The following is a 22,136-nucleotide window of genomic DNA, read 5'->3' as shown; positions in this document are numbered from 1 at the left end:
TTATTTTCTTCTTCAGATATTGGTGGGGTGAAAGGCACTATTGATTCTAAGAAGGTTGGGAACATTCTCAGCTTGGTCTTTGTGTAGTTTATGTTCATAGTTTGGAATATGGCAAAGTCTTAAACATCCCATCTTTGTTTTTGTTTTTTCTGAGTTTGATGATAGGTAGCAAAGTGACTGGAGTGAGGGAAGACCAGAGGAGGAAAAACATTGGCCTTGAGACCTGTGGGAGCTAGGAGTTGGGACTTGAATTGCTAGAGTCCGGGTCTGCTTGTGTCTGTGTGTGTTTATTGTGGTTTTTCCTTGCTTGAAATGATCTGTTATTCACTACTTCTTTTTATCCGTTTCTACCTTGTTGGCTTCTGGTTTCCTCATTTGAGATTGGGTTTTTTATTTTTTTACTTGTTTATTGGGTTTCTCTTTTATATTTGTGAGTTGATGATGAGGAGTGAGTTGATGATGAGGAGTGGGTTTGTTTAGTCAATCTGTTATGGGTTTCTATAGTTAAGTGGATTTCTATTTCATCTCTGACAATCCAAATCTTGGAAGTTTGAATGGGAAAGCAAATAAAAATTGGTACTGAACCTGTTTTATATTTCATTTTTTTTAAATTCTGAGTTCTAAATGTATTGTAGATCTTAGTGTCAAACTACAGTATAACATAATACAATACCAGAAGAGGCCCATTTGTTAGAATTCTGAATCAATTGAGCTAATGGAACTTTGGATCTGATGACCACAATTATGCAAAGAAGCAATTTTCATATCTAGAGGATCAATTGGATAGTTTCTGCTAATTTGTTTCTGTACTTTTATAAGCAACATATGGACCTCTCTCTCTTTGGGGTTAGTTGATTATTTACAGTGCATCATGGGAGTTGTTCTCAATGTTTCTGTTTTTATTTTTTCTTTGACTTACATCAGCTGGGTTGGATTCCACATTTCATCAAGCCTTATGTCTTGTAGCAGCCCTACTTACTTTTGCTAAAAAAATTATTTTGACTTTGCAGTAATTTACACTTCTTTCCTTGCTACTTTTGAAACCCGCCTAAGTTGTTGTTTTTGTTTTCAAGCTTTATTGCATGTCAAGTTTCATATTGTGGAATATTGAATGGGTCTCTTTTAGATAGGCAACCATGTCAGCCGGCTCTCGGAGAGAATAGAAGGTTTTCATATGCAAAATTTTCAATACAGTTGAAATCTAATTCTGGAACCTTGTGTACCAAGTGAAATCTCATTTTATTTCCTCTTTTTTTTTTTCCTTTGGTTTTGTGAGAGTGCTTGTCAATGCTTAGCATGGATCTACAAAATTGGTGTAATGACATTCTTGCAACCATCCAATGTTGCTGTGATAGACCACACTGAGTTGAGAATGCAGAAATTTTTCCTTACCCTAGAAGGCTTTCTCTATGGCCATTATTAGGTTCTAATACCCTAATTTGTTTTGTACCCACACCATCTTCCCCTTTTATTTATAAATTTCCATTCTATTCTTAAAATTTCAATGTGATACTAACAATTAGTGAGTTCTCTTGATCCTTTCTTTTCTTTTGAAACAAGGAAGACTTTGTGCTTCATCAATTTGCATGTCCATTTGGAGACTTTCAATTCAGGATATACTATAAGTATGTGATAAACAATAATGCAAAGTGAATTTCATATGTGAAATATATACTTGCCAGATTATATATATGCATAATGCATATACGTCGATAAATGTTTGCTTAATCTATTATACATGTTCAGAGTTATGAGATCTCCAAGAACCCCTGACCCCAAAAGCACTACAATAATCTGGAATGAAGCTGAACTAAGAGCATTCATCAATCAAATGGTTGAGAATGTAAGGAAAGTTTTGAAGAGCAACTCCACCTTCATCTAGATTGGATGGGAAAATATTTCAAAAGGGCTAGAAGCCAAATTCAATAGACCCTTTTCTAAGGAGCAACTTCGTAACAAGATGAACAAACTAAGGAAGGAGTACAACAGCTTTAGGTGTCTGTTAGACACGATTGGATTTGGATGGGATGCAAATGCTAGGACTGCTACAGCTGCTAATTTTGTGTGAGAATTTGCTATTTAGGTATGAACATTCTTTGTCATATTATTGGATTACAATTTACTACTTCAACAAAATGTGATGACCAATTCGGAAAATTTTGAATTACAGGCAAACAAAGGGCTAAGTATAGAAGAAATGGTCTTCCATGGTGGCCAGAGTTGTTAGAGATCTTCTCCGACTCAACTGCCAGTGGGGATAGAGTTCTTTCACGGACTACTGCCGTTACTCCTGGGTCCACTAACATTGGTATTGATGACGATGATTTACATGAGACTGATCATGATGATAGTGAAGGTTGTAGTGGCACACCTAACAAATCTGTCCTCCAAAGCGGGACCTTGACAGGACTCCTACGGAGCGTAGGAGGAAGAGTCAGACACAGATAGTCACGAACTCCGTTGAGGACTTCAAACAGTTTGTCCGATGGAGGATAGAAAAGGGCACCTCCTCTACCACCTCTGCCATTGTCCGACCTCTTGATCCTATTGTTGATGGACCATATAGTATGATGAGCTGTCAGAAGCTGCTAGACACTTTAGATGATATCCCGTTGGAGTTGTATGTGCTGGCTTAGCAGAAGATACACATTGATCCTGGTTGGCGCATGTCTTTTGTGGAAGTGAGGCAGGATAGGAGGTTGTGGATGATACGACATCTGAAGGAGTTGCCCTGATTGGAATCAGTTTGTTAGTCATTAGTTTTCGAGACAGTTGGACTAGTTTTTTTTTTTTTTGGAACTTTTACATCACTCGTTTCGACTTACATACGTTTCTACCTACTCTTCTTTCTAGTAATGGTTTAAGGATTGGGATGCTTTGACTTCTGCTTCTTTGTTTGAATTTGTTTGCATGTGCTTGATGGTTACTGCTATGCAATCGTGACTACACTTTGGATGGTGTATGCTTTTTCTACAATATTTAATAGAAGATGTTAGATATATAGTAGCAGATATACAGGTAATGCATGTGGTTTTGGATTACCATGATTCCAGAATTGTTGGATGATTTTTCTAAACTATTTGTTACAGGAAAGTTGGCACTCAACATATATACAGGAATGTTAATGATTGTCAACTATGATGCTTTTTGGATTGGTGTGTTGTTTTTAACTATTTCATACAGGATCATCGTTATTTCATCATTTAGATAGGAAAGTAAATACTTGTGAATTATGATGATTTCTAGATGGGTGTATGCTTTTTAATAGGTTTGAAAATCTTGATTATAGGGATTTTGCAACTAGGACAATTAAGCTAATGCTTATGGGTCATTGTAGGCAGTATTATGGATGTGTTAATTTTTTTTTTCTAACCATTAATGCTACACATTTTACATATAGGGAATGTATGCTTCTGGTCTATTGAATGTGTGTAATAATTACAGGGATGTCAAATCAACCTGATACCAACATCACATGGTCATCTAGTGATGATGATGACCTGATAATGTTATACCAATTCGAAAACATGCTCAGCACCTATAGGATGAGAGAATCTTTGAATGATAGTAGTTACATAGGACCTGTTAGGATAGCTGAGATTCATGCATGACATGCAGACGTGTGCTACCAAGAGTTTAGACTTGAAAGACATGTATTTCTCAACCTGCGAGACAGAATGGTACATAGAGGCAGGTTAGAGGACAGTTGTTTCATTCGAGTAGATGAGCAGTTAATAATGTTTCTCATGATAGTAGGTCAAGGTTTGAGTAACAAACAAACACAACGGAGACTCAATCGGTCAGGGCAGACGATTAGTGTTGTCTTCCACACAATCTTGTAAGCTATGCTCAATTTGTCACTTGAGACAATCAGGCCAGCAAATTTTAAGGTGGTACCTCTAGAGATAGCCAACAATCCAAAGTACTATCCATATTTCAAGGTAACTGAGACTTTTGGATTGAACTCCTTTTTCGATGATTTCCCTGAAATTTCAGTGCACTTTACACAATTAAATGGACTAACCTATGTGGACTGAAAATTAGGATTGCATTAGTGCTATTGATGGCACCTATATGAGTGCCATCTTACCTAGGTCGGAGGAGACACGTTATCGAAATCAGAAGAGTATGGTCACACAGAATGTTATGTGTGCATGTTCTTTCGACATGCGATTCACATTTATGTATGTGGGTTGGGAAGATGGTGCACACGATGCTAGGGTGTTTGAGGCAGCAAGAAGCAATGATACCTTAGGGTTTCCTCATCCGCCACCAAGTATAAATATCTTATTAAATTATAGTTGTCCTTTCGTATATGTATGATATAGAATAGGTATCTAATCCCATACATATTTTCATAATAATTGAAGGCAAATATTATTCTGTTGACTCAGGCTACGCTAATCAACTGGGGTATTTGGTGCCATTTCTGGGACAAAGGTATCACTTACAAGATTACGGTGAGGGTAGACCTAGGCCTAGAACAGCTAAGGAATTGTTTAATCATAGACAGTCGTCACTGAGGAATGTTATTGAGAGAACATTCGGTGTCTTGAAAAATAGATTCCACATACTGAGAAGTATGAAGGCATATGACATTAAAGATCAAACAAGAATCATGGTCGCTTGTTGTGGGATCCACAATTACATCAAAGAATAAGCAATTCAAGATCGGTTATTTAATGAGCTTGGAAGCGAACAACCTGTGGAGAACCCTATGAATCATGAGCCTCATGTGTACTGTGCTTCAACATCTGATATGTCATAGAGACGCTCAGTGAGACAAATGTCCATAGTGCACCTAAATATAGCCAATCAGTTGGCTATTTCTAGGAGAATGGCTACGATTCCGTTAGATGGATCTTAAATGTTTGCCAATCTCATTCGTTTTATATTAAACATTTGAACAAAAATTGAGTAAATGTTTTCTGCTAATGTGTTTGTATGGTGTAACTAATTAGTAATTTTTTTTCCGAACATTATACTTTGGTATGATTTGTATTATTTGTGCTCTACAGATGTCTTCAAGTGACACCTTAATGGCAAAGTGTGAATACTGTAATGGGTTGTTCGAAAAGTTCACAACGAAGCAAAGGCCTAATAGAGGTAGATCGTACTTCAAATGTCCGAGACATAATGAATTTCTTATGTGGGTAAATAAATTTCACTTATGTGATTATGGCGAGGGACAATGTAAGGTACGCGTCTCTAAGACCACAACAAACTTTAATCGTCAATTCTGGTGTTGTCCTAAATCAACCGGGGTATAACTATTTTCCTTCATTTTTGAAAGTACATTTGACCTATATTATGTGAATTATTGTCGTAATTCAGTTGAATCTAATTACAGGCCCAAGAACGAGGTTGCAATTTTTTTGGCTGGATTTCTAGAGACAGCAGTTCATCAAGTGCACATTCATCCGATTGTGGCATAAGCAGTTCGGTGGTTAAAGGCCACTCTTCTTCATTCTTCTTCATCAGCACCCTCCTCTGATTTTGTGAAGGGGTACTTGGAAAGAGCAATCAAAGGTGAAGAGGCTAAGTCTAGAGAATTGAAAAACAAGATTGATGTGTCTAAGGAAAAAAGAAGGATATATACAGATATCCTGGATGCAATTAATAAGATGGACATAAACAAAGGTGACAGTTAGACGGTCATGACAACTGCTGAAAATAATGTAAGACATTTGGCGTACTCGGACGGTATTGTATAATTAATATGTTTTAGGAACAAACACAACATGATGTAAGTTAAAATATGGACAATTGGAAGGTCGTTCGGTCGCTTGTATCCTTGGTCGGAATAAGGGTTATGAGATTCTCTAAAACTTAACAAATGTGCAACATCAACTAATGTCAAAAACGTTCCCAGAAACAACATTTATCAAACACCAAAGTCTGCCGGAAATGTTTCCAGAAACAAGTATTATCAAGCACTTTCTTTTCCGTTTCTGCCATTTCTTGAAACAGAAACGACAGAAACGTTATCAAACAGTGCCTAAGAAGGTTATTGGTTTGATCCTGCCACACCCTGCCTTCTTGAAATATAGTAATAGTCGGTCAGTAGTTAATGATAAGTGTGGCCAAGTGGCCCCTTCATGAGTTCATAAAAAATGTGGTATAATTTATATTTCAATTTTGGATTGATTCATGAAATAATCGACAAATAGATATAGAAATTGCAATTGTTTTGGTTACATCAATCTGAAAATATTTTAAGAATAGGAAATTCTTTTGGTAGTTCAATTTTTGAGAATAGATTCTCTATATTTCTTTGAGAGAAAGGTGGTGACCAAGGCCGGCAGGGTCGAGAAGGGGGGTGGGGGCGAGAAGAGATTGCAGTGGTAGGTGGTCGGTGGTGGTGGTGTTTGTGGTGGTAGCATGATGGTGCGGGCATGCTGGTGGTGTGACCTTCAGGAGAATAAAAGTGTGGTGTTTTATTTTAACGTGAATTACTGTTTTACCCATCAAATTAACCATATTCTCATTAAAGTTAAGAATGAAATTAATTTTAATTTCAAATTTGAAATAAAACTTCTTCTACTTTAGAAATTCTATTCTATTTTATTTCTATTATAATGAAGAAATCAAGCGTAATAGTCATAGATAGGTTTTAGTCAAGCATACATCTAGAGATGACACCCTAAATCAGCTTCCTAGAGATGATATCCTAACTCAGCTTCCATGAACTAGCCTAGTGTTTTTTATAGGGTTCCGCCCCCCCTTTGGGGTGGGGGTGGGGTCGGGTGGAGGAGAGGATGGGGGAGATGAGGATCAGGAGGCTAGAAACCAAGACCACTCGAGACCCTGGGCTTTATTGCACCAATTAAGCAACACCAACTACGTTAGCGATTGTCCTCGACCTACCTAAACCAACCTAGTCGTCATCTGTAACACCAATTAAAGGATTTAAGTATGTGATTAGGTTTAAGGAGCAGGTTAGGTGTGCAGTCAAGTTTCCTAGAGCTAGCGGCTCAACCAATAGGTGGACTAAGATGGAAAAGACATAGGGTACTTTACCAGGTGGCGGAGAAGAGAGAAAGACACAGATTTGGGCCTACAGTTAGCATATCCATCCTTTCCCCTTAGATTTTAGGTTTTTTTGTTTTTTAGGTAGTTTAATGGAACCCTTAGTTGATCTTGAAATGGAGGCCAAATCTAGTCACAACTTCCATCTTTGTGCTTTGAAGCAATTAGCGTAAACAACAAACAAAAATAACTTCTGCCCCACACCAGAAAAAAAAAAAAAAAAAAAAAAAAAAAAAGGTATTCAACTTTGAGGATAACAATATCCTCCGTCTAAACAACCCAGAGATTAATATTCTTATTAGATTGAACATTATGAATAAATTCAATATAGAAACCCATAGATTTACCTTTTTTTTTTAAACTTACCTGGACTTGTCTTCGGCTCTGTTAAAAATACCACCAACGAGTTGTGTTTTTTAACCATTTGTCTCAAGGAAAGACTATGCCTTGCCATTATTTATGCCCCTTATATTTTCAATATACTATTTTCATGATAATTTTAGTGGTTTTGGCCAACACACTTGGGTTTGTGACCCCTCCCTTGTGAAATAGGAACATCACTAGATGTTTGTGAATATTGAGATAGTTCTACATCGACTGTGGGTAACTCAACTATCTTGTATAAGAACCACAAGAGGCCACTCAACTTCAAGTCACTTGGTTTTAAGATGAAAGCTTTAACATTGTATTAGAGTGATTACATTGATGGATTCCTTGCCCGACCCACAAAGACAGAGCCATAAAAGGCATGCACGTAAGGGGGAGTATTGAGATAGTCCCACATCGACTGTGGTTAATTCAACTATATTGTATAAGAGCCACAAGAGGCCACCCCACTTCAAGCCAACTGGTTTTAAGATGGAAGCTTTAAACGATGAATTATCTTATCAATTGTTACCAATTCTTGAATACTCCTGAAAGCATCAAACTATCATGACCTGACCACCATACCAACCAACATAAGATGAATCCCGCACTGCACCACCCTCTCCATGCAAAACCTAAGTATTGATTACTCTGTAGCTCTTGCATTCCTTACTTTGTAACCTTCTCTGAATTATTAGAATCAGACTTTCTACAAACCCTAGGCCTCCACATTTTTAGTATTTATATTATATTTATTATTCTTAGTATCAATACTATCATCATTATCATAATTATGATTATTATCATCATCATCATCATAAACAAAGAGAAATTATTCTTATAATTGGACTATCAAATAGATTTCTTATTCTTAAAATATTTTCAATCGATGAAATCAAATAATTTCAATTTCTTGACCAAAAATTTATCTATTGATTTATCTTAAAAAATCAATCTAAAATAGAAATCGAACCAAAGAGAACCTTAGCCAATTCTAGTTAAGCATACGTTTAGAGGTGACACCCTATCTAAGGACATTCTTGGCCAAATCAATGAAAAATATCCCAGTTTCCTGGGCTTCTTACAAGAGAGATCACGGGCCATGAAAAAGCATCAACAATAGTGGCCTTTTTGCCAATGATCGAGTACTTGAAACCCAGGTGGTCTGGAATATCCAGAGGGTCCGTGAAGAAGATATTGGAAAGTTGCAAGGAATTGGAACTTTTGGATCTTAAGGATTGTTTGGTTTTGAATTGGCCATGAATACCCTTTGATATTCAAATTTTTTGAATAAAAAACTCAAAAATCATAGGCTTATAGAATTCTTTGTATCTTGTTTTCAAGTCCAATTTCTAGTGTTCTCACCCAATTTCAAGCTGATTTCGATATGGTTAAATAGGTAACAACGGATGCTAATCTCATGTGAAGTTGGAAAAATGTTGAACCTTGAGGGTGCCGCATGGCCACCGGCCCAACCCTTATAGCCTGGTTAGGGAGGCAACATGGTTCAGCCCAAGAGAAATGAGGCATAAATGTGTATTGGATTGGGCTGGGCCTTTGGATCGGCCCAAGTGGCACACTGAAGTGTCGTAGACTGTAGCTGCGTAAACCTTCACTTGAAATATTTTTCAATTGATGAAATCAAACAATTTCAATTTCTTGATAAAAAAATTAATTTTTAATTTATTTTAAAAATTAATCTAAAATAGAAATAGAAACAAAAATAGAAATCTAACACCAAATAGAGCCTTAGACAGGTTCTAGTCAAGCATACGGCTACAGATGATCCCCCCCAGCTCAACTTGCTTGAACCAGGCGAGGATTTCTATCCGCTGATTCCGATCTGAATCAGGCAATTCACTGATCTGATATCCGATTCCTGATTCTTGATTGTTTGAGTGGAACCATATTCAATTAGACCCAAACCGGGGGCCCATTTCTGGACCAATTTCTCTGGGCATCTTGCAAGAGGGGTAATTGGCAATGAAGCATCAACGATAGTGACCTTATTGCCATAGATCTAGTACCTGAAACTCAGGTGGTATAAAATATTTAAAGTGTCTGTGAAGAAGATATTGGAAAGTTGCAAGGAGTTGAAACTAAACCTGATTTTAGCTAATCAATTCTTGCAACCTGTTTTGGAATTGGCCATGGATGTACAATTTTGATCTTCAAAAATTTTAGGGTAATTTACAGCGCCATCCCTTGGAGAATGCCAATATTGTAGAAACACCACCTCTCTTTTACCAAATTAGACTCAGTCCCTTTGCCGTCAGTCACTGTTAAGTGAAGAGTTAAAATTATCATTATACCCTTGTCATCAAAAGACATGTGTTAACCCAATTCCTCTTCACCCCTACCTATACTCACCTTCACTGAGACATCAAAAGCAGAGGTGATCGTTCAGAGCACCGAAGATCATGGCGGCGGCAGGATCAGCGACGGACGGCGAAGATCATCTTCATCTTCTTCCTCAAGGTTTAAACCTTCGTTACGAGCGAATCTGCCACCCCAACACACATGCTTTAAGAAGAATTCTCTACTTCCGATGCTTCGGACACACCAAATTAGTCAAACACACATGATTTACCGTTGCAGGTTTCGGACACACCAAAACCATTGCAGGTTTCTTTAAAAGGTCAAATCTCTCAATAGGGATAAATTCATGGGATGAATATCACAGTCGTAGGCACCATGACCGCCGGAGATTTTCCTTCTTTCTTTCTCTTCAAAAAACCAAAATAAGAATAGGAAAAAAATTCTGGAAAAACTAGAAACCTAACGAGAGCAAAAAAAATGAATCAAGATATGGAAAACAGAAAAAAAAAAAAAAAAAAAAAAAAAAAAAAAAAAAACCGAGTGAGAGCAGAAATGAGCAGAGGTGTGGTTGGCGCTGATTAGGGTTCTTTGGGGGGTGAGAAACGAAACAAAAACGGGAAAAGAGGGATATGATCTTTTCTTCAATTGATTTCTCTATCCTTCCTCTTGGTTCGGTTGAATGTAAAGCTGAGTATCTTTTTTTTTTTTTTCTGTTTTTCCATCTTATTTTTCTCTCTTTTTCCTTGTTCGGCTGAAAGTAGAGATGTTTTTTAACAAATGGAGAGAGAGAGAGAGAGAGAGAGAGAGTCGTGAACCGTTCGAAGTGAGAGTGACTTAGAGTTAAAACCTCTTTCATGGTGATTGGAGCACTTGCAATGGCAATGCACCCAAATCGAGCTTTGAAACAGAGCATAGGATTTGGAAGGAGGATTGAAACTCCCATCGAGGGTTCAAAATCAGGGTTTCAATACAAGAAACGAAGTGCAGCAGAATCGAAAAATAGATGATTTGGTCAGGGGCAACGATGGTGGGAGCACTTGAAGGGTCACGTTTACGGAAGTGGAGAGTGAGATCTTCGGTGGAGGAGGAGGAGTGGTTTGATAAGTTAGGGAAGATTCAAAAAAAGGAAAGAAATGAAAGAGAAAGGAGAGAGAGAGATACTAGAGCAAGGATATTTTGGTATTTAAAAAAATATATACTAGCTGACATCAGCATATATGGTATATTCTTTAACAGAGACTGATAGCAGGGGGTCTGAGTCTAATTTGGTGAAACAGAGGGGGTTTTGCTATAATACTGGCATTCTCTAGGTGGTGGCGTGGTAAATTGCCCAAATTTTTATGGTCAGTTATTCTGTTATTTAGGCTGTGTTTGGTAGTCATTCAGTTCTAGAAACGATGTTTTGCATAAAAAAAAATCAGTTTCTGTGTCAAAATGTCATTTTAAAACGAAAAAAAATGATGGTTGTTGAACCTATTTCAGGAACGATTACCCTAGTTGATTTTTTTTGTTTGAAACTAAACCAAAATGACAAAAAAATGTTTCGTCGTTCCATCATTTTGTGTTTCTAGTGTTTTTTTTTCCCTTTTCATTCCAAAAAAATGGAAAACACCAAGTTACATCAATGCTTTATTCCCTTTTTTTTATTCGCATGCAACAGCAAAATGTCAGAAATGTTTTTTTGGATGACTACCTAACGCAGCTTTAGTCAATTAAAAAAACGAAGCCTACCTTTTTTGGCAAGATCTACAAATCTTTTGAAAAAAAAAAAAAACTCAAGAAAAAAAAATTATAGATTTATAGAAATCTATCTTTTTCCCAATTCCAATTTCTAGGGTTCATCTCAATTATGAATTGATTTCGAAATGATTCAAATAGGTAACAATGGATGCCAATCTTATGTCTGAATAAGGTTCTTAAACCATAGTTGGGACCGAGTTGAGATGACTAGATTTAATGCAACCAAATTTTTGAGATAGGTCAAACCAGCACATTTATCCATCCTTTTAAACACAAAAAAACTGTGTTAGGGCTAGAATCGGTTTTTTAAAATAGAAACATTACCATGCAGAGTCTTCTAGAGCAGGATGGGAAGCCTTAACATTACAATTTACACCCCTATGTGGAGCCTACTCAACAAAGAATCTCTCTCACGATATCATTTTCGGAAAATCCCCTAAAAAAATACATATATAGAGAATAAATACACTCAAAATCTTCCTACAAGTAAATTCCCAACCCAACAAAAAAACACTTCAGATAAAAGCACTTCCTAAACTCAATTCTCGTTATTGCTTCAGTTGGAATAAGCTCCCCTCCATTGCTCCATATTTATAGATGACAGGAGTGGAAGAAAATCAAATGCATGCGCACACCATGGTTGTAGTGTGAAATCATCACTCTGGCGTAGTGTGAACAAGATGTGGATGGAGGTGCCCCCTTTCTACATCCTTCTCACGACTTCTTTAGTTCTTCTGCACATGATGATAAGTTGCTTCATTTGTTTTGCATTCTTCAATTCAATTGTCAATAAACTCTTTAATGCAATTATGCCAACATGAGGTAGGTGAGTAGCATTATTTGACTGACATTGCCAAGACCAAAAGCACTTTCACAAGTGGACCCTAAAATTTAATAAAGCTAGAGAGAGATATGATTACACCAAAGCAACATTAGGTTGGGACTGAGGATGTTTTAACTAGGATTATCATTTATTAAGAAAAAGAAAAAACCTTGTTAGTCTAACATAGAAAACGTCTAGAGTAATGCAAATATGAAAAGACCGGTGTTGCTCTCCTTTGTGCGCTTCACTTCTTTTTTATTTGTGAGAGAGAGAGAGAGAGTTTGGTCTATTAGTGAATTGTAATGGGTAAAACGTCTCACCGTCTTACTTGTGTTCGAATCACCTTGATCACCTTGACAGTACCTTAAGGGCCATTCATAGGGGATTAATGATGTGATCCAATGATTGTAGGGTCAACTGGACCCAGGGTTCATAGGGGATTAATGATGTGATCCAATGATTGTAGGGTCAACTGGACCCAGGGATTCGAATCACCTTGACAGTACCTTAAGGGCCATTCATAGGGGATTAATGATGTGATCCAATGATTGTGGAGTCAGTTGGACCCAGGAAAATAGTAAAGTCGAAGGCCTGTAAATGAGAGAGAGAGAGAGAGAGAGAGACTTAAGGGGTTTATCCATTGGTGAATTATCATGGGTAAAACATATACTTGTGTTCAAATCATCTTGACAATACCTTTGGATCACTCATAATGGGATTAATGGGATTAGTTTGACTTTTCAATCAATCCTGATCCAATGATTATGGGGTCCACTGGACCCAGGAGAATGGTCAGCCCAAGGCCTCTAAACCCTCGTTAGAGATAGAGAGAGAGAATTAATGTTTTCACTTAGAAAATTTCTTGAAACGGTTTCAGAAGAACACTGGAGAGATTGCAGGTACATGTTTTTTCCAAACAGAACCGAATTAAGAACAAGCATATGTTTGTCCCCTTCATTTCAACAATACAAATAAATCACAGATCGTCAGAAAGCAGAATGATCAAAGAACAGAAAAAAAAAAAAAAAAAAGTTTACAAGACAAACCATGGCAGCTACAATCCCAAGAACACTCAAGCATTCCCTTCTATTTTAGCAAAAGTAAACCCCACACATGCATCAACAAAATCTTCATCAATAAAATCTGATGAGAAGATTTGAAGCCGATCTCTATAATCTTTAGAACACTGCGAAATGAAAAGCCTTGCATAAGGATGAATCCTCCAAGTCACTGACTTCACAATAACATCAGGATTATTAGCCTGTGGTGTCACTGTATTCTCAACCCTATAAAAAAATTTCCTTGTCGCCGCCGGCGGTTGCTCACTCAAATACTTCATATTGCTTTGAAACTTAGTCCACGGCAAGTCAGTATCAATCCAGTTATCCTTCAAGTAGGCGGAGCTCCACAGTGGATCACCGGACTTGGGTGGCGGCGACTTGGATGGCTTCCACACACAAATAACACGCTTGGGCAGCAACTCAGCCACTGTCTTCTCAAAAACCTGGTCGTCCTGGTGGATTAATAACTCACTGAGTTGGCTAACTAAGTAGTTATCAAATTCAGGTGGATCTTGATGGCCAAACTCGGTGCGTATCTCGAGAATTATAATCTCAGATGTAGTCTCAGAGATGAACTTCTTGATGTCGTTGAGGACAACATCGATGCTATAGCTTAGAAGGATCCCATGGCAGACTCGGCGATCTTCTTGAACTCGGATATCTAAGACTCGGGTTCCCAATACAAGTTGATCATAGATGGATAAGGATTGGCATTGGGCGAAAGGGCGAGTGATGTCTGGGATGCCAATCTCATTGGTTGCTGAGTCATGGGTGCCTGGCCAAATGATCTTGTTTATGGGAATTCTATGTGGGTTAAGACCATTCATCCAATTCTTCCTATCTTGACGATGGTAATCTGAACCAGGGAATTGGTTTCCAGATTTCTGTTGGAGATCTTTAAGAGTCTTCTCCTCGGATCTAACAGCTTTTTCGTGCTCCACCAGGGATCTAATTTCTGAAGCCATTCTCAAATGAAAGGAGAGGAAGAAGAAGAAGAAGAAGAAGATGGTTTAATGCTTCCTCAATTCCACTTTGGTCTTGCCTTTTTATCTTATCTTTTTTTTTGTTGGACGTTGAAGAAAAGGTTTGTCTTTTGCGTGAAGTGTTTACACTGTTTTAGATGACATGTGTTAAGGGGATGTGGATCCCATTATTACCTTAATTTTTATTCATCTCCATACACGTCATGAGGAATTTTGAAAATTTCTAATGAGTAGGTACCTACTCTTCCTCTTAGTGGGGTGGGTATTTATATCCCCATTTCACATTCTACTGGGTCTTGGTTTTGTCCCCTCGTGGGTTCTCTATCTGACCCTACTGTGGGTCTTGCACAAAAGAAAAAGACTAGGCATTATGTATGGCTTTTTTATATTTTGATTCAAGTTTATAGGCTTATTACATAGTAGACTCATATAGTAGCCAAGCGTAGACTATAGCCATGCTTGTAGGGAAATAAGGAAATTCGTGCAAATCAAACATTGATGCACTTGAGATAAATTAATCAGGTGACCAACCCCCAAGCATTAACTCTACTGAACATTGCAAACCACCATGTCAAAGCCCAGGTGTGCCAATTATGTTTGGTTGATACCATAGTTGATTTGCAAATGACAAGGGATCACGTCAGGTTGAAGTAGGAAAGAGTGTTTTGTACGTTATGTGAAAGGAATGAGAAGTATTGATGATATAAGAGTTCAATCACTCAGTCACATCACCATTGATGGAAAATTTCTTCTTTATGGATTAAAAATAAATAAAATTAATGTTATATTTTATTTTATTTTGTGAGGCCTATATTTTATTTTTTGAAGTAAACTTTGGGCAGCTTAATCTATCTATAGTTTGTCGAAATCATATTGGTGCATGGGATTTAAAAATTAAAAAGAAATAGTTTCCTGGATGTCTTACTCGGGGAGGCCTTCCTATAGTCTCATTTCACATGGTCAACTCTTAAGCCGAATGAGTGAATTGGTTGCCTAAGTAAAAATAAAGTTTGAGAATCCATAAAGAAATGATTTTTTTTTTTATTTCAGTAAACAAATGAATGGAAAAAAAATTATTGGAAAAATCCCAATAAATGGTGAGAATGTCTTTGATTGAATATGACTTTAAAATTTGATGCATGGCCAATTCATTTGACTAAATACCAAAGGCCTTTAGTTTTCTCCATTCATCTATCAACATAATATCAACTCATTTTGTGTCTATGTGGTGAAAGATAAAGAACTATGCGGAAAAGGTTATCACAATGGGCGTGTAGGAACCCTCTTCCTTAATACATATATAAAAGGTTGATGAATATTTGATGCAAGCTCGGCCAACATATGTAGGAGTCCAGCCTAAGGCCTAGCATTTAGGTTTGATCCATAATGCAAATAAAACCCTTGATTAATATTTTTTTAGTTTTATTATGCAATGTAAATGTTTAATTTTAGCCATAGAAATTCAATTGGAATCGACGGTTGAGATATCGTAGGAGCTCTTAAGGTTAAAACTCTTCACATTCTTAGTGGATTTCCATCTCAACTCCTTTGACTCCTCAACTTGTGAGCTCAAGTTTGACATTTGAGCTAGCATTGGAAAGATACAAAGAAAACTCATTTGGAAATCATTACTCATCTTCAAACAAGAATCAAAGTGTTGATTCTTGCATCAAGGCATTGGAAGACCTCAATTCTTGAATTAAGGCATGAGAGACTTCAACAAATGGAAGACCTCATCTACATTTTCTATTTTTAATATTTTTATTGAGTTTTTATTTTTTAATGTATTTTATGATTGGTCTATGTCACAACTTGAAATTCTAAAAGATGGTTGTAGTCTCCTAGGTTAAAGGTTGTAGTCCTATATAAAGAGGAGAAATCTTGAGTTGTAGAGACACACAAGACAATTGAATCAAAGAAAATTTCAAAGTAACAAAAAAAAAAATATATATATATATATATATATGTAATTGAATCAAAGTAAATTTTAAAGTTGCTACAAGCTTCTTATGAACCTAGAAGAGTTCTTCTTATGAAACCAAGTTGTGTTTCACCCATTCTTGAAGAGATTGGGCTTTCAATAAGCCTAGAAGAGATGAGCCTTCAACATTGAAGAGTTGAAGTGACACCCCTCAAAAATCTAACTTGGAAGAGTTGAATTTTTTAAGCCATTATTTTCAAATTCAGACTGTGTAAGTGTAGTAATGTTGTAGCACTTTTAAACATTTTTTCACCCAGAATCTCAACAATTTGTATCTCTTAAAAGTTGTAGCCCCACCTCTTATATTTAATTCTCAATTTGAATCACTTTAATCTGATATCGTACCAAAAAGATATACCCAAATTACTGGCAGAAGGTCATTCTGTTTGGAATTGATTTTATCTACAAAGTCAAGTACTCTCTCGATCATTATATTCAGGCAATCCTGTGAGGGAGATTGCATCATTTGGTATCAGAGCTTTGGAGGAGAGAACCATGCGTTCAATTCAAATAAGGGGTAGAGATGTTAATTTTCAACATCAACAACATATTGCTAAATTAGCTTTTGATGTTGAGAAGTTACAATTTCAACATCAAATGGTTGGTTTGCTTCTTCAGATTGAACGATTAAAGAAAACTCCATGTCGTTCAAACATCCGATTAAGAAGACATCTAAAGATTGATTTTCATCTTTCAAAGAATCAAAGATCTGTTCATATGAGAAGTATCAATGACAAATCAAAATTTCATTCAAAAACTCAAAATAACATCTGGCCATTTTGTAAAGTACTACCAGATTTGGAGGATTGTCTTCCTTACACCCCCATGACATGTATTGATCTATGTACACCACCAGTATTCGATGAATATCCAACAGAAAAACCTCATGAATATGGTGACGTCAACTTGCTTGAGTCAATTTTTTATTTTAAAAATGAGGTAAGTCACGAGGTTATTGGTGACATTCCTCAAGAGACACTTGAAAGGAACCCTATTCTCAACCTCTCACATTCATCACTTGAAGTTGCAAAGCCCATACCACCATCTCCAGCAGAATTCATCTTTGGGAAGATGAACAACAATTTTTTTAAATTTATTTGTGCATGGAACAAAAACTACCCGCATTATAGGTCTGACACATATAAAGCATATATTGATCTTTTCTTAACAATGTTTTCACCATCTTTTGGTCTCACGTTTGCTGAAACTATTAGCAACTCAATAGCGAATATCAATATTGTTGAAGTGTACAATTCAATGGTAACAATTAAAGGGATGACATGGAACACTACCTTTTCCTGTAAAGAAACTACTTTTATTGTGTCCCTTACCAATTTTACAGGTGATCACATGCTTGATGAAATTCCTATGCTCCCATTTGATCCAGGGAGAGTTCAAATACTTTTTGGGTGGAATAAGAATCCAAGAACGAATTCTTTTGAAGAATGGGAAAATGATGCAAGCTTGACCAACATATGTAGAAGTCCAGCCTAAGGCCTAGCATTTAGGTTTAATCCCTAATGCAAATAAAACCCTTGATTAATATTTTTTTAGTTTTATTATGCAATGTAAAGGTTTAATCTCAGCCATAGAAACTCAAGTAGAATCGACGGTTGAGATATCGTAGGAGTTCTTAGGGTTAAAACTCTTCATATTCTTAGTGGATTTTCACCTCAACTCCTTTGACTCCTCAACTTGTGAGCTTAAGTTTGGCATTTAAGCTAGCATTGGAAAGATACAAAGAAAGCTCACTTGGAAGTCATTACTTATCTTGAAACAAGAATCAAAGTGTTGAGTCTTGCATCAAGGTATTGGAAGGCCTCAACTTTTGAATCAAGGCATAGGAGACACAAATGGAAGACCTCATCTACATTTTCTATTTTTAAGATTTTTACTGAGTTTTTATTTTCTAATGTATTTTATGATTGATCCATATCATAACTTGAAATTCTAAAAGATTTATGATTGATCCATATCATAACTTGAAATTCTAAAAGATGGTTGTAGTCTCCTAGATTAAAGGTTGTAGTCCTATATAAAGAGGACAAATCTTGAGTTGTAGAGACACACAAGACAATTGAATCAAAGAAAATTTTAAAGTTGCTTCAAGCTTCTTAAGAACCTTGAAGAGTTCTTCTTATGAAACCAAGTTGTGTTTCACCCATCCTTGAAGAGATTGGGCTTTTAATCTGCCTAGAAAAGATGAGCCTTCAACTTTGAAGAGTTGAAGTCACACCCTCTAAAAGATCCAACCTAGAAGAGTTGAATTTTTGAAGCAATTATTTTCAGATTCGGATTGTGAAAGTGTAGTAACTTAGTAACCCTTTTAAACCTTTTTTCATCCGTAATTTCAATAATTCCTATTTTACAAAATTTGTAGCCCCATTTCTTATCTTCAATTCTCAAATTGAGTCACTCAAAACCGATATTGGAGTATAAAGTTATCTTTAAATTACTGACCTAAGGTCATTTTGTCCGAAATTGGTTTTATCCATAAAGTTATGTACTCTCCCGATCCTTGTATTCGGGTAATCCCGTGAGGGAGATTGCATCATTTGGTATCAGAACTTACATCAATATTGTTTTATGTAAAATCTAATTTTCACATATGCTATTTATTTTATGCCATGTATAGATAAGAATTTTGGAATTTTGGCTATTGAATAGATGAGAATTCTTTCGATATGTCATATGCGAAATTTGCTAACATATCTAAATATATATGTAAGGAAGTCCAAACAATATGTGTCGTTATCATTTCCATACGTATCTCTTACGGCTCTCTGATACAATACAATAGATCTCTTTAAATTAACTCTCTGATACAATACCTCATACCGGTCCATACTTAAAACTTTGACATAGTGTTTTTTTGAATGTAGAAGCTTTACATTCTTTTTTAAGGAAAATCTTACTGTTCCATTTTATTTTATTTTTTTCCTTCTTTCCCCTCTCGTTGTTCTGTTATGTTGGTCCACAGGTTGGAGTATATGAACATTATCTTGAATAAAGAGGAATCTAACATTTGCTACAATGAGAATGAGAAGGTCACGAGGTCAAGTCATCGGCCAGAGATGCACTTTCACTTGCCAAGCAATTCCTTGATGGGAGATGTCTTACCATTTCCAGTTGATATTTTGCTCACTTCATCATTACTTATTTGACGAGTTTCAGCCTTAAAATGTTGTAAAAAATTAATTTTACGTATTTTGTTTATTAAAAAATATTTTCCATGGAAGAGTATGACCCTTACTCCTAGACACATGGGTGCTAAATGATTAGTCCATCCCTCGTGAAATGAAAAATATTTTTTCTGTTTATACTTCCTTTTATGCTCCCATTGGCCCTCGTGCATACGTAGAACCACACTTCCCCAAGAAAATAGTTCCCCTTAGTTTATTTTGAGGTGTAAGTTACAAATAGTTAAACTGAAAAATTCTAATACATTTTGACCCACAGGATTGAAAAGTGGCCCCTAATTTGTCATATAGATAATCCAGCCATTTATTATGGATAAGGAGACTATGACAATGTAGATCCATTCATAATCAAAATGGATGCAAATCTAACCATATCCTGATTTTATTCGAATAGCAAAGGAAAAAAATTTGAAAACTTCAGAACCTTTCAACAATTCTAATTGGAATATGTACAGAAGAGGGTATATGCCTTAATATACCCCCAACCACAAAGGGTTGCCAAATTGGCAAAGGACCTTCGCTTCAAGAAGCATGTGGTTTTGAGTTCAACTCCTCTTACCTCTTTGGGTCATTCACACGAGGATGTTTAGTGCTCTTATTCGTTCACTCTTTTTGGTGAAAGTTGAATGCTTCTCATTCAACCCCGATACGACTTGGTCCATATTATTGTGGGATCGATAAAGATCCATAGGACTAGTCAAGCTAAAGGCTTTGATACCCGTTTGTTAGATCAAACTCCAAGAAATACGATAAAATAAACTAAGACAGATTGCACAATACAAAGATTTAACGAGGTTCACACACCAGGGTGGTGTGCTACGTCCTCGAGCGAAGAAGAAGATATTTCACTATGTAGAAAAGAGATTACACCCAAGTAGCGGCGAGAAAACTAGCCCTGAAACTCTAGTTCGAAAAACCCCCAAAATACAATGACTTTCTTAACAAGCAACAATACATTATATACTCCAAGTCGTGGGTCGACCCATCGAGTCGCAGTCGATCCGGTCAAACACCCCCATACAAGATCAGTGATGGGCTCTAGGCTTGGGCCATCGGCCCAACCCCTCTGCTTCCATCACAGATCTTAGAAAACTTTCCATTCGGGTCGCCACCAAAATATGTCGGAATGGGTCAATCTTCAAAGAATTCGAGACAAACTTAACACCGTGGTTCAAAAAAAAAAAAAAAAAAAGGGATATACCTCAATTTTGACATTGATATATCTGTTGTGTTCCTTCCCCTCTTAATGGTTAGGATGTGTCCAATTGGCATGCCATGGACTACTTTTCAAAATCTAGGCAGCAGATCAAGATCCAAACTAGAAAAAACCATTAAAATTAGGAAACTATTGAAGACCAGTAGTAGAGAACTTTATTTTATTACAAACAGTAATACTTCTTTATCCTTTTGTTCCCTTTCAGAATTTGATCTTACAATATTGGATACCCAAAGAATATATATATCTATATCCAAGTTTCACAGAAATATTTATATCCAATATTTGTTGTTGTTGTTGTTCAGGGGCACTTGAGTCTACCACCATGGGTGGTCATGTGGGCATAGCAAGGGCAAGGATCAGGGTTCCCATAAGTCCCTGGTGGCACACATCCACACTGTTCGCAGCATGTGTTGCAATCCCTTATGCATATCTTTTGCCTTGACGCTTTGCTGCATTTGAAGTAGCACGTCGCTCCACAATCTGTCAGAACCATTCACAATTGAGTGCCAATTAACAACAAAATTATATATTTTCACTAGCTAAAACGAAATCTATTAATATGTATACCGATTCCTTGAACTGTCAACCGCCCTCCACTGTAAACATCAATCTGAAGTTTTCATAATTAACTAGTCAATAGCTCTTTATTTCATGAGAGAGAGGGAGAGGAACAAGAAGAAGAAGGTGGGGATACAAGAATATGTAGCCACTTATATAAGGAGAACAAGATACTGTTTTAAGAGTAAAACTCACGTGAAAGTATCTGACACAAGAATATGTAACCAGTCATATAAGAAGGAGAACAAGATATTGTTTTAAAAGTAACACTCATGTGAAAATAATAATAGGACTTGAGCCAGCAACCTTGGATACCAAGACCTGAGGTAGATCCAGCCCCTTTTCAATGGTAGAATCATCATAGGACTCTACCTCGTCTAAGGTCCTCTTTGGTATCATTTTTTCTTTTGATTTTTGTCCATAAAAATAGTTTTGGTTACATTTCGTATCATCTATGAAGCTTGTTTCTATTTGAAAAAATTGGTAGAACACAAAAATAAAAAAGAGATGAAGAGTTATTTATGTGTTTTGACCAAAATTTATTTTTGTTATTTTTACGTGGAACTTTAATGAGCACGTGCTTAAAGTCCCAATATGGCGTGGTAAAGTAGTCATTTGCTTTCTCATTAGAAATCCAAGCCTCTTGCCCCCCTCTTCTTTAGTTTAAAGTGGAGAAAGAGAGTTATCAAGTAGATGGATGAAGGGAATCTCTTCACCCATTTCTTCAAAAAATCATTTTGCACATAGAGATACCAAACTATTTCTCACAAAAAACCATTTTTCACAAGTAGTTACCAAACTATTTTTATGTTTTGATAAAAAAAGGTTTTCATTAATAATTGTTGTTAATTAGGTAA

General features: G+C 36.5%; 1 protein-coding gene across 1 annotated transcript; it reads right to left on the bottom strand.

Annotated features, from left to right (window-relative positions):
* Positions 1 to 13,160: 13,160 nt before the first annotated feature.
* LOC122068600 (PI-PLC X-box domain-containing protein DDB_G0293730-like) lies at positions 13,161 to 14,338 on the bottom strand. Its single transcript, XM_042632464.1, has one exon. It carries the CDS (start codon positions 14,301 to 14,303, stop codon positions 13,350 to 13,352), a length of 954 nt encoding a protein of 317 aa, XP_042488398.1. The 5' UTR covers positions 14,304 to 14,338; the 3' UTR covers positions 13,161 to 13,349.
* Positions 14,339 to 22,136: the final 7,798 nt, after the last annotated feature.

Source organism: Macadamia integrifolia, unplaced genomic scaffold, assembly GCF_013358625.1.
Source record: "Macadamia integrifolia cultivar HAES 741 unplaced genomic scaffold, SCU_Mint_v3 scaffold445, whole genome shotgun sequence".
Lineage (NCBI taxonomy): Eukaryota > Viridiplantae > Streptophyta > Magnoliopsida > Proteales > Proteaceae > Macadamia > Macadamia integrifolia.
The sequence above is the reverse complement of the archived record's forward strand: the minus strand, read 5'-3'. Positions and strand labels throughout refer to the sequence as shown.